The 13,810-nt window shown below is 32.8% G+C and overlaps 1 protein-coding gene across 7 annotated transcripts; it reads right to left on the bottom strand.

Annotated features, from left to right (window-relative positions):
* Positions 1 to 4,071: 4,071 nt before the first annotated feature.
* On the bottom strand, positions 4,072 to 12,756 carry LOC133679189 (receptor-like serine/threonine-protein kinase NCRK). Of its 7 annotated transcripts, none has more exons than XM_062101715.1 (12): positions 12,648 to 12,756; positions 11,613 to 11,655; positions 11,101 to 11,181; positions 10,609 to 10,725; positions 9,839 to 9,952; positions 8,191 to 8,463; positions 7,824 to 8,065; positions 7,389 to 7,685; positions 6,877 to 7,113; positions 6,403 to 6,630; positions 4,539 to 5,940; positions 4,072 to 4,419 (listed from the first exon to the last, which is right to left on the bottom strand). In XM_062101715.1, the coding sequence occupies exons 3-11, from the start codon at positions 11,168 to 11,170 to the stop codon at positions 5,629 to 5,631; spliced, it is 1,890 nt and encodes a 629-aa protein (XP_061957699.1). In that variant the 5' UTR covers positions 11,171 to 11,181; positions 11,613 to 11,655; positions 12,648 to 12,756; the 3' UTR covers positions 4,072 to 4,419; positions 4,539 to 5,628. The 7 variants fall into 7 exon arrangements, with proteins under 7 accessions (XP_061957699.1, XP_061957698.1, XP_061957700.1 ...); XM_062101714.1 differs by lacking the exon at positions 12,648 to 12,756 and adding an exon at positions 11,794 to 12,331; XM_062101716.1 differs by lacking the exon at positions 12,648 to 12,756 and adding an exon at positions 11,834 to 12,331.
* Between the last annotated feature and the right edge of the window lie 1,054 nt (positions 12,757 to 13,810).

Genomic DNA, 13,810 nt, shown 5'->3' with positions numbered 1-13,810 from the left:
TATTTATGTATTACTGGATGTCAAAATTCTCCTGTTTGATATGATATGCGTCGTCCTCAAGGGGTGTAGTGTGGTGGCAAAGAGCTTAAGATCTGCACAGTAGGTTTCGAGTTCGAATTAGGGCGTACACCTCTTGTAAGAGTCTGGGACAGCCGGGGTTTTACTCACTTACCTGGATCCACAAAGTGCGCTTTTCGAAAAGTGAAGTTTCCTCGAATCCAAAAAAAAAAAAAATATGATATGGGTCGAACAAATCCTCTTTTTTTTTTTCTAACACATGAACGGGGATGAGGATGTATAGCATGCCTTTACCATAAGAACAACTTGAATCTAATTTAGTAGATCCATTTGTTACACGATAAGATAACACAATAGTGTCTTAGAAGTTATTATACCTGTCGTTGTAGGTCGAATATTTTTTTAATAATAAAAAAAACTTCAACATTCAACATGTTTTCTCATATAAAACATTCTAAATGAAGATTAAAAAGCTCGTATAAGCATCTAATTAAGTAAAATGAGAATTATATATAAAAATAAAAAAAAATTATTAATAATAATTAAAAAAATTGAAAAAATCAAGAGATGGATGTAAATCAAAATATTTTATCTCGCAACTTGAACCATTTATCTAGTTGTGTTTAATAAATTTATTTATTAAAATTAATTTTTTAATTAATCAAATGATAATAAAAATAGACACACAATTAAAATTGATTTAATAAAAGAAAAGAAAAAAAATTATACAATGCTGCTTAATATATTAAAAATTAACAAACAACTAAAACAAAAGGAGAATTTATTGTAGCCCTTTTCACATTTTATTTTTCACCGCTACAATATAATGACTATTTTGTTATTCCCATAAAAAAAATTGCATGTTTTTGAATTAGGATTATTTTGATATTTTTCACAAGGTGCATTAATCATTAGTCAAACCTATAATTAGACCACACTTTACTAGTAGAAGACCACCTCCAAAGCATTTTTATATTTTAAGAAAAATTATGGATAGTTTTAGCCTATCACATTATTCATTGACTAAAAATTATAGATATACTTGGAAGCAATCCATAGTATTTTTCTCATTTTGCTCTTGAAAAAAGAATTTTTATTGATTGCTTTGGGGGGATAGTTATTTTACAGGATATAAATGTCAATGTATAATTTTTGGAGGGTGTAAACAGTTTTTTTGTAAATTTTTTGGACTTGAAAATACTACATTGCCCTTGAACAAAATAAAAGAAAAGGAAAAAGATATTCCTGTTGCTCAGGGATGTAATGAGATTTTCTATGTTTTTTTGCAGAACATTAATTTTTTAAACCTTTGCTTTAAGGGCTTTTTTGTATTTTCAAATATGTTTTTATGTTATTATCAAATCTTCTTTGGGGTATTTTTTGCTTTTCACACATGGTTGTTTTTATTAATTTGGGGTTTAAAAGGGGTTATTTTGGTCTTTTAATATATATAAAAAGAAAATTACTGACGTGTGTTGCGTAGACATAGATGAGTGAGGTGTCCTATCGCATTTGAGCGGCGCATGCTATGCCTCATAGCTGGAAACAAATGTCATCCAAGGTGCTTTTCAATTCCTCATGACTGAGTCAACCATGCTAAGTGGCGTGTGTATGTCTATTTACACCGGTTTGGTCTCAATCTAGTTTTTTCTTTTTCTTTTTTTCATTCTTTTTCTTCCTCATATTGCATACTATTCATAAAAAAAATTATATCATCCCTTCAAATTCTTTTTTCCTTTTAGTCCCTCTTCTTTTAATTTCAAATTTTTTTTATTTACATTGATTATTTCTAATTGGATTTTATTTTTGATTTCATCCTTGGTCATTTGATTTTTTTTATTTTTTATCAAATTTGATTTTCATTCTTTTAATTGCTATTTTTTATTTTGAATTATTTTTTTAATTGATTTATTTTTTCAATTACTTCCCTCAACATTTATTTTCATTTAATTTTTATGTCAAATTTGATTCTAATTATCTTAATTGCTATTTTTTAATCATTTTCTTAATTGATTTTTTTTTAATTATATCCCTAAACATTTAATTTCATTTATTTTTTATGTCAGATTTAGTTCTAATTCTTTTAATTGCTATTTGTTTTGTTTTGAATTGTTTTTTTTATTGATTTTTTTCCTCAATTTCATCCATCAATATTTGTTTGATTAAGAATCTTGCTTCTATATTTTTTTGGGGTTTGCATTTAATGGAATCAATCCAGTCTCATGAACTAGATCATAAATATAAAAGATTAACCCGAGTTGACTTCAGTCTTTTTTTAAAGCATTTTTTTCAAATATTTTTTTGCCAATATTTTTTTTGTTTTCCTATTTGGTGTCATTTTAATTTCATGTCTCAGGTCATGTGTTTGATTTGTTGATCCAAGTTGGTTGTCGGGTTTGCTAGAGGCTTTTTTTGTTATCTTTGTTTTATATCTTTCTATCATATCGTCAAGTGTTCATTCTTTACATTTTAAGTTCAATTTAAGTTATTTGAAATTGTTCAACTCAGTCGGCTCGATAACCCGAGTCTCAAATTTTCTTTGAGTTATTTAAAAATACTAGCGTCATGAAGTTTTTTTGTGTTCGGGATAATGTTTGCCAACCCAAAACATAGTGATTAACCTAGTTTTTGAAGATTCACCTGGTTTTTTATCCTTTATTTTTTCATTAATTTTAAAAATAATCCAAGCTTTCTCAAATTTTTAAATTCATTATTTTTGTTAAACTTATGCCTTATTTTAAAGGGAGTTTGATTTTAAATTAAATTAAATTAATTGTTTATTTTTTTAAAATATATCACCTAACATACCACTATCTTCATATTTGTCTTAACATTTTTTTAAAGTTAAAAAATAAGCTCACATACACGACTCACATACACGACGGGCAAATCATTTTCCTCCTAACTAAAAAAAATATTGATTTGTTAGAAAGTCATGTTGGACAAAAACATGTTGGGTGACATATTAAAATGATGACATTTTTAATTGACACGTACCAGTCATGGTTAATCTGTAAAACCTGTAATGTAAATTAAATTAAATTAATTTAATTGATATGATGTGGGTATAGGATTCTAACTTTGTTATATTTTAAACGTGCTAGCAAGACATAATTTCTATATTAATTGAAAATATTATTTGGATATCTAGCTTATCTATATTTTAGTTTTACCAGATAATTTTCTTTTGATTTTTTATTTAATTAATTAGTGTGAGTGATTGCTCATAATGTAGCAGGTCCAATTGGAACTCCAATATTTTTTTTACATGTGGTTCTCAATTGATTTAATTAAATGCATGCCTGAACTTTTTAATTTATAATTATGATGTTTTTTCAAAAAACATGTGCTTTTATTTTTCTAATAAAATATTACAACCCATAACAAGGTGTAGGTTAACTATTTATTTAGTTAAATACATGCATGGTATTTTCAATTTATTATTTAGTTTTTTTCCTCGAACAAATATTAAGAACATGGCCATTTTCATTTTTTTTGCTATTTTTTTAATTCCCCACTACAAAACGCAAATTAAATAACTAGAACAGTCTATATTTTGAATGAAAAAAACACCATAAATAATATTTTTGGATGTGGAACGCAGGTTGCACCATAGGTGCACCATGTAGCCAAACAGAATTAATTGAGATTTATTTGGATACATATCAATGTCCAGTTTCATTCGATTCAGTATTTTATTTCTTGAAAATACCAAATCAGGCAATTGAACGGATCATATGTGCTGGCTTTTTTAAGGTAACAAAAAATTTGATTTAATTATGATTTAGTCCTTGTAGCTTAATGAAACTAATTAATTAACCCTCATAGTTTAGAAACCAAATATTTAATCCCTACATATTCAAATTCCATATTCTTTTCAATTTTGTCTCCCTTTGAAAAATAGAATAAAGAAAAGAGAAGCAGGGAAAGAAGGGAGATCTTGATCAGAAAAGGACTTGTTGGAACAAAAAAGAAAAATTGATGATGAACTATTAAATATTTCTAATACTATAGGGACCAATTAATTAGTCTCCATAGATTATATGGACGAAGTTATAATTAACTCAATAAATATGATTCACACCAACTCTAAAAAGCACAAATTGGAGAAGCTATGTTACAGGCAGAGTTGCAACTCAACATTCATCAGCTAAACATAGCCAGAGAATCACATAAAACCAAAACAAACAAACAAAAAAGCGATACAAAAGAAAATAAAGTTATCACAACAGTTTTGGGCCAAAAATCAGAAGATAAAGTGTCAATGAACTATGTTTTCTAGTTTCTTCTCACGAACCAAGTATAACTAAAGAAATGCAGCTTTAGGGGGGAGGTGGCACAGGCTCAAACAGTGGAGGGCAGCAGCATGAGAAAAGGCCGCAGCAGCACAGAAACCATAAACTGCAAAATGTGAATATTCCCAGTAACCAACTAATAAAATACTACAATGTCAAATTCTAGCTACCAATGTTGCAGTTTCCTCCAGATGTATAAATTTAAAAAGAACAAGAACAACTTACCATGAATCCAAGCATCCTCCTTCATGGTGTGGTGGACCAAGCAATGGAACAGTAGATGGTGGTGGTGGTGGTGGTGGAGGAGGATCCATTGGTGAGTTAAGACGAGGGACAATACTTCAACTACTGAGGTATTAGCTGGTATCCTCTCTTTGTGGAAGTTAAATGGTAGATATTAATTGGTAGAACATTATGCAACATCCTTTCTTCAGGTCACTCCTTCAACTACCATTCAAAGTTAGGCAATAGAATTGCAAAAATGGACGACCCAACTAATTATTAACACTTGAACAACTCAAGTGCTCAACATGGCTACCACTGCACATGGACACCTACTGAGACTTGACTTACCAAAATATACACCAAAAAACACATTACAGAACCAAGTTGCTTCCATGGCAATATAATATTTGATATTGAATTTGATTCAAGAAAAAAAAAAACGTAGTCATGAAGGGTGCCGACAATTCAACTTCCAAACTCAAGAAATTCATTGGGATAAAAGCTAAAGATTTTTAAAGATCTTGTGATAGAAATTATTTTGTCACCTATAGCCCACCGAAGAAAGATTTGTATTTGGTACAAAAAAAAATTAAGTATGACCACTCCTATTTCTCAAACTGTCATGACTGGAAATAATCTATCTACGAAGTTGTTGTACTTGATTAAAAAGAAAGGTTTTTAATCAGAATCAGGAGAACTCAAACTTGAGCTTGAACATCTTGGCAAGCCCTAACTTGAAAGCTTGCTTTCTATCAGAATTTGCCACACTATGTTTTTCTTTCTTGGTTTTTTTCCTTATTTAAAGCATTTCACCAGCAAACGAATTTGACGTATCACATATGTACCTGAGCACTGTTTCTCATACAAAAAACTAAATCAACTTCTTTGTAAGATGAACCGTGAAGCCATATCATATTACCAAAAAAAGGAGTTTTCTATAAATTTTTCTGTACATGAACAATTAAATACAAATCAATAAAGAAATGACCAAAAACTTGCATTCTTCTCTATGTAAGAAACCAAAAGTTGTACTGCCAACCTGCAAAGTACCTGAAAAAAATATTTTTTGCCTTCATAGGGAGCAGCTTTTTCATGGAGATTTAACATTAGCCATGCAGAATGATTCTAGCCGAGGCTCAGTTAAGTCCACGGCCTCATCATCCGAGGAACGCAAACTCTGAGCTTTTGAAGTCAAAAGGATTAACCTCTCCATATACTTGATTGAATTATTATCTGCCCCTACATTGTTGCTTCCAACAAAAAGGTCATGTTCTACATCTAAAGCTGACTGTTGAATTGACCTGTCTGGCTTCAGTACTTCCTCTGCATCAACAGGACCTTCAGCTCGACTGTCGGGTTTTTCTTTGAATAGCTCAGTTTTCATTCTCTGGATTGAAGACATCTGCATAAGACATAAGCAGTGACATTTATAACATTGACCAAAAGGATAAATGTACATGTCAGGGGAAGCATTCTAGGAAATTTCAGACAGTAAGATTGGTAAGCAGGGACGCGTGCACTCAACCACTGACATAAAGAAGCATGCTTTGCTTTCATCTGTGCTCTCAGAATCTTAGATGCAGCACTACATTTACCTCCTTAGAGATTAACTAAATGAATAAATGAGAGCTGGATTTGATACATAATCAAAAAACATAAGATTCTGATAAGTAATTTTTTTTCAGAAATTCCACTTCCAAAAGGAACACAAAATTCAAGAAATTGAACACAGAATTTACACCGAGCATTGAGATGGTTCTCATTGTTTACCAGGAATAGTAAGAAAAAACAATCGCAAATAGTTGTCACCATGAAAGAAAGAGACATAGTAAATAAAAAAACTTGACTTGCTATAATACATTACCTGAAAAAGATTCACAGGAATGTTTCTCCTTTTGGATTTTTCTGGTGCTATAGTTGAGAGGATTTGTACCACCTCACCCATGCTTGGCCGAGCATCAGGATCCAACAGCAGGCACTCCTTTGCCAGGTAAGCCATTATTTGCAACTCTTCTTCTGGGAAATTCCCTTTCAAGCGTGGATCAGGCAACTCTAGTAATACTAGCCCACTATCCTGGAGAAGAGGAGTAGCCTGCAATAGAAGAGGAATATAAACTACATATCAGTAATAGTACTCTACAGGCACAATTATGCTTAGCATACTTGGGAGCGCGTTTTCTATGTTTACATAACATCAATAATGATTCATCTGCCAAAGACATCTTTGCATCATCAAGGAATATCACAATTTGGGATAGTCAGGTTGAGTAGTTTTTTGAGCTACTCAACCTGCGGGTATGAAATATAATACATGCAACAAAATCAAGATTCTTTTTACCCATAAGACAAGGCTTTCTTCTCCTTTGTTGGTTGATTTATGGATTGGTTGCCGACCAGTGATAAGTTCAAGAAGAACTACCCCAAAACTGAAAACATCTGACATAAGAGAGGCTCTTCCAATCATTGCATACTCTGGTGCGAAATAGCCAAATGTGCCCTGCATTCTTGCAGGAGAACTGGGACTGCTGGGAACTCCATCACCTCTTAAACGTTTAGCCATACCAAGATCAGTAATCTGCACATTTTGTTGTCAGTGTAAGGTAATGGATGTTTGATTGCATTTAAGGCTTCATTGTTCAACTTAGTTAATTTGAATAAAAACATTTTCATATCTAATTAATATTTGACAGTTGTCTCATCTAAATTTGCAGTCAGAAAATTTTTGTTATGGTATGAAAAGGATGAAAAAGGGGGTAGGATTGAAGTTCAAGTCCCATCCCTGCTAAAATATGTCGTGTTTCTATTTGGAGTAAATATTTTCAGCAGAGACCTAAAGAAGAAGATTCTTACTTTTGCCCTCCAGTTTTCATCCATAAGAATATTGGTTGATTTGACATCTCTGTGCAAAATTCTTGGAGCAGCTGATTCATGAAGATATTCTAAACCCCTTGCAGCTCCTATTGCAATAGTAACACGAGTTTGCCAGTTCATTTTTTCCCCTAAAACCCCATCCAGACAGTCCCTCAGGTTACCATTAGGCATGTATTCAAATACCAGCAACCTCTCAGAAAATTTCCCTTGGAACTTCGAGCAGTAGCCAAGCAAAGGCACAACATGACAGTGATGGAGCTTCGCTAACAGCTCAACCTGTGCAAAACAACATGAAAAGGTTGTATGTGATTTGTGGAGCACAAACTGATCTGCTGTTTACACTTCAATGAATAACTAAATACAGAAGTTGGTGTTTGACAATAAGGAAAATGGGGTACCAAGCAGAGGCGGTACCTCTGTTGAAAAAAGGAAGTCTGCATCAGGACCACCTTGAGCTTTCAGCCGCTTAACTGCCACAGTCCTACCGTCCTTGAGCTGACCACGATATACATAACTACTTCCTCCAAGTCCAATTAGATTAGAATGGGAGAACTTATTGGTTGCATGTTCCAACTCAGAGTACGTGAAAAGGATTAAATTTCCATGTATAATCTCTGTTTTGCTCCTACACAAGAAAGAAGCCTTGCGAAAACACCCTGAGAATATGAAAAAACACTTGAATGACAAATCATGACAAGCAATAGACAATTGATATGTCAAACTTTGATGGGAACCAATTTAAGTTGATCATTCACCTGTAACCATAACAAATGCTACCTACCTGATATAGGATTAATGGGGGAATCAACCCTGATTTTAGTTTCTGACACTGAAGATGCTCTGTGACTAATTAAGTTAGTAGCACTATTGCAACTCCTTTCCCTGTCTGACAAGAATACTGGTGACTGGATAAGGCACTTGTCCTTTCGGTAGATATAGCATGTTATTGAAGCAAGAAATGCAAGAGTTGTGAGTATGACACATAATAGTAGGATGACCAAAACTATCTTGCTGGAAAAATGTTTTCTTGTATCTTGAACATCAGTAAGAGAACCTGTTAAGAAGCAAGCATATGCGAATAGGTCAGGCTATGGATGACTCATCTTACAACTAGCCAACGGTTTTAAACACAAAATTGAACCAACAAAAAAATCATAATTAAAAACATATCAATATGTCATTTGAATAAATACAAAAATAGAGTAAAATTTTGTTCTTATTATATAGTATCTGGACAACCCGATTGATGTTCTTTATGGTTATTGTTAATCCAGCTTCAATAGAAACTTGAGAGAAAGAACAAGGTTTTAAGTGATTGGATCAGTATGATATAGTCAAATTTGTCCCTGTAACAAGAACATGGAGAAGAAAAAGAAATAAAATACAATGATAATGTATATGAGTGTGTATAAGCACATTATGTATGTAAAGCGTGGCCTATCTCACTTAACATCTGTTACTATAATGCACTGTAGAGATGCACAAAATAAATCAAATCATAAAGATGTGAATTGTCCATCGAAGATAGCTCTTAGTTGCACCTTGTAGCGAAAACAGCCCTAAAATCTAAAACCTATTGTAGAGAAATATAAAAGACAAGCACAATCAATCATACAAGAAGCACAAGCAATCATACAAGATAACTCACGGAATTCAGCAACTTAGACTTACTTCACGGGTGAGACGACCAGGGAAATTCACTTTAAAGAAGTAGAAGGTTACAAAGTGTCATACAAAATTGTTCTCACACCTAAAATTCTAAAATAACCCAAAACTCACTTTTTCACTTCCTTGAGAATGTAAACACTCACAAATAAGTCTTAGCCTAAAATATTACAACTTTAGGTTTTTATACGAACCAAGTATGAGTATTTCTTCTCTCATTGGGCCCACAATTTAAGACAAACCCAACAAATCTCTACATTGACTTAAAATTAAGCCAATTTACGAAACTTGAACTCCTCTTTAATTGTCTCTATCAAGCACCTCTCAAGTACCACACAAACCAATCAAGTCCAAGCAATGCTTGAACTTGACTGCAGTGATTGGTTTTGTCAACATTGTTGCAGGAGCTGAGCAATCTTCTTTACTGTTACAAAACACCTATTCAGATTTCAGCTTCATTATCCCATATAAAACCTAATGTTGAAACAGAAACGTAGATTATTGAAAAACCTGCTAGATCCATGATTGAAACAGAAAATAATTCAAAGCTAATTAGGGTGTTCAGAGAGATCATTTAGTTGTTAAGCTTTGCTGCATGGCCTTTCTTCCTTATAACATCAAACAAGTTGTGAAGTCAAAAAACTATCTAGAAGATATTCTAGAGATTATACACCATGAAAAATCAAATTTTTAAATATTTACTAAGCAGCATCCAACAGACTAAATTATGCAGAAAGAAAAACACTGCCACAGGAACCAAGTACCAGAAGTGCAGTTGCAGGCTGTAAAACAGGTAGTATCTTGAATGCCAGTGGCAACTTTTGGTAACCCATCGGAAGAACATGTACATGTCCACATACCTCCACTTTGTCCACCATCTGCTTCGTATGAGATTAATCATTCAAATACAGACAATATAATCAATAATTTTCAAACAGAAGAGAATGTGTTCATAAATAGCCAAGACCCAGAAGTTACTCATGGTATTAAGTTTTAAAAATGCATGGATCCAAATAAAATTAGTCTTTCACCTATCATAAAAATGTTCATTTCAAGAACAATAAGTTAAAGCATATCAGAGAGTAATACAGTCCCTTATGAATCTGCAAGTGGAGGTCCCATAGTATACAACTTAAAGCAAACTCAACTATTATCTATGAGAAAAACCTTTTACTTCTTTTTATGGTTGCCCTGGTCACCAAAAAAAAACAATTTACAAAAATTAAGAATCAGCAATCATTTATTAATTTCCTTGTTATTTCCTATGTGAACATAATGTTATTTCGTAAGTGAACATAATGTTATAATTAAGAATCAGACTGAAACTGTCATGACTTCTTTGGTGGCTATACAAACAGGGTATGTTTCATGGTTTTTTTTTTTTTGGTGAAGGGGAGATTTCTCGTGGCTAATATTTATTAGTGTAAGAATGAGACTAGTAGAGCATGCTTTGCCAACTACTGAAAAACACTATTTAAAAGGTCAACAATTTTAGAACTTCTGGATGGTTATACCATAATGAGCAACGGCATACCCGGACTGCAATCACAGGATGTAGAACAATTAGATTTAATATAGCTCTGATTTCCTTGATATGATGCTGAACATGTACATGTCCATTTGTTGATGCCTGATTCAGCTGAAAGTTCATCTGCACCATCCAATTAACTAGAAATGAAACATATTGCATTTATGTAGATGATGAAAAATTAAGTGCAGCTCAATGCATCAGGCCTTTACACATTAAAAAATGCAGCAAATTTGCAATCAAAGGAACATCTAATGCAGTCTAGGCATCTCTGAGCAAAAACCTTCAAGTAACAGGTTCCACTCTTGATGCACATGTAGTAGCTATGTTGACGCATCTGTTGGAATGAAACCTTTACTTAAACATGTTTGATGAGAGATGCCTAGCCTTCCCAGGCTCATCGATATACCAAGGAAACTTGTAAATGGGATTTATAGTTTTAACTGTACTAAAAGGTGGAGAATCGAATGCTAAAGATGGAATGGATTAATTACTAACCAGAAAAACCTTGCTGGATCCAGATTAAGCCAATGAGAACGGCAAGAACAACTTTCAGCTGAAGCTTCATCTATTCAAACACTAGCATAAAACAAAAGTGCCAGTCAACTCCATGTCCCAATCAAGAATGGAAATTTTCTACTTGTTCAACATAGTAACAGTTAGCTTGGCAATACCAATATCTATTGGCCTTCCAAAACAAATCTAAATCTGGTAAATACTCGCTGAAAAGAAAAGATAGAACAAGCTAAAAGACAAAAACATCAGATCACAAATTTTAGTATCTAGGGACTTGCAAGGCATCTGAGATTGATTCTGCAAACGTCGCAGGAAATTATTCTTCCTACAACTGCAATAGGACTAAAATAGTTTGAAAGAAACAATTTTTCAGGATTTTTATAGGAACAGTATATAAGATTACATCATCCAGTGCTGTGTGTGTGTTGTGCTGGTTGGGGCCTAAAAGACCGACTAGTATTCGAAAAAAGAGACTCATAGTGGAAAACAGAAACCTTCATTTGCTCATCCAACTTCGTCAATCATAAGGAATCCAATCTGCACCAAGCATATTATAGAAAAGCTTAAGATTACATATGATTGAAGTTGATAACTCAAAACATGAAATATAAAACTCCAGGAAGGATAAACGAGAGTGATTGGAACTTCTATAAAATGAGGAAAAAAACTTAAAACCTATGGAAAAATTGCATGCTTTATATCAAATTATCCCTACAAATTCACACGTTCCAAGATGATCTGGACATCAATACAGACACTGGGTTCTCAATGTAATATTGCGTACTGGCACCAACAATTCTAGAAACTGGTAGTTAGAAATTGGTAGATTCATGGTTGGCCAACAAACACTTTGCTTCCAATGATTTTCAACACACTAGGCAAATTATTGAAGCAAGAAATAGAAACACTATGCTAGATTGTTGCACTTAATTATGGCACTAACGACACAATTTAATGATAAATGCTCCACGGAAATTATTAGTCGGTCATCTACAGTTTTAAGAGTAACATCTAGCAAGATGGTGAAACGCAAGAATAGATAGCCCTTAAAAGCAAAAGTGTCCATAGAAATGACGGCAGGTAGACCATTCACTAAAAGGGGAGCCCTGGTGCAGTTAGTTTACATCAAATACATAGCACAAGCACTTAGTGAGGACATGACCCTCTTTCAGAGCTGAGGCAACCCAGAGATACCTCCCTCAGCCAACTAATGTTTATAAACGACCCACCTAGCCTAGCTAGCTACATGCATTTGGTCGGCAGAAATCCCATCAGGAGTAAAACATGCTCCATTCCAAATTAAACCATTTCCAAAGTAATTCTAAATTTACTTGATCGGTAAACAAACCAATCACAACAAGTGAAGTAACAAGTCCAAAAGAGAGATGAGAAACAGAGATTTGACAGCCAGATGGATAGTGATAAATACATCAGGAAAGAGACTGATAATTATTAATAGTACTGGTAAAAATACTGATGAATGAAGATTTGAAATATAGCAGTAGTATAAAAGAAACAAACCCATCAACCTCTTTGAAAGCAACTGAATTTCAAACATGAAAGTGACTCTTCAACCATTTTTAATCGACTAGCTTTATATTGGAAACTTCTTTTTTTTTTTTTTGTTTGCTTTCATTTCGTGAACTAGATAAATCCATTTTACAAAACAACGGTGATGCTCTACGATGCCAAATCCCATGAAAACATAAACACATGGGTTCCTCGCGAGGGGTTTGGGCTTCGGAATAAGATAGGTACACGCTTACAATTATTATCAAACCCAGTCCGGCATAGCCTTCTATAGATAGACCTGTTAATTTCGAGTCCAATCATTTAGAAAGTTAATCTCGTAAATTTTATTTTGCATGACACGTCAATTCATGATATTATCAATAATTTTTTTTACTTAAAACAATATAATTTCATAAAAACTCATTCGATCTAGAAGTTAATCAGTTCAAACTGTGTTCTTGAATAAAGTCATGAGTTAAAACAAAGCTTATAACTATGATATTAATTAATGATTTTATTTTTTAATTAAGGATAGAAACAAATCATCCCATCTTACAAAAACCTTGATAATACACGCTTTAACCTGTAGATGTGGTCCTCGCAGTAGTTAGTATAATTAAACATACAAAATAACACTTCTAAATTAATAGTATCATTATATTGTTGTTGTTGTTATCAATAAAATTATAAAATAAGGTGTTTTTATTGTAGCTACATCACTATTTATCCTCTCATATTTTATAGTAAATTATAATATTGAAACTTTTAGCAATTTTTGATTTGGTTCTTCAATATTTCTTTTGCACAATTGAGCTCAAATTATAGTCAAGTTACATGTTTTTTTTAGGGTTGAGGGTTGAATTGCAAGACGGGTGACTAAAGCGCAATACACAAGTAACATTGATGATGCGTTTGAATTTGTTTATGAAGTGCATTTTTGTCCCCTATAATTTTTTGCTTTGCATTTTTCAAATATTCATTTCGATACTAAAATTCAATTTCATCATTTTCAGTCCTTGTTAGGTGAGAGGAGAGAAAGGCAATCACCAGAATCCGGTTTAGAGAAAAAAAGTTTTCATTTCAATGATTTTAGCCACCAAAATATTAAATTTTTGTTTCATATGGTTCTATACAACGAGGGGAATATTTAAATTAGGTGTTTTGATACCTTGAAAATACC

This window comes from Populus nigra, chromosome 19 (genome assembly GCF_951802175.1).
Source record: "Populus nigra chromosome 19, ddPopNigr1.1, whole genome shotgun sequence".
In the NCBI taxonomy this organism is placed as follows: Eukaryota; Viridiplantae; Streptophyta; class Magnoliopsida; order Malpighiales; family Salicaceae; genus Populus; species Populus nigra.
Note: the sequence above shows the minus strand (reverse complement) of the source record. Positions and strands in the feature narration are given on the sequence as shown.

Coding starts and splice junctions, on each gene's coding strand:
- LOC133679189 (XM_062101715.1), bottom strand. CDS start 11,170: ATGAAGCTTCAGCTGAAAGTTGTTCTTGCCGTTCTCATTGGCTTAATC. Junction 7,686..7,823: donor ACTTCCTTTTTTCAACAGAG/GTACCGCCTCTG, acceptor TGTTTTGCACAG/GTTGAGCTGTTAGCGAAGCT. Junction 7,114..7,388: donor ATGAAAACTGGAGGGCAAAA/GTAAGAATCTTC, acceptor CAAAATGTGCAG/ATTACTGATCTTGGTATGGC.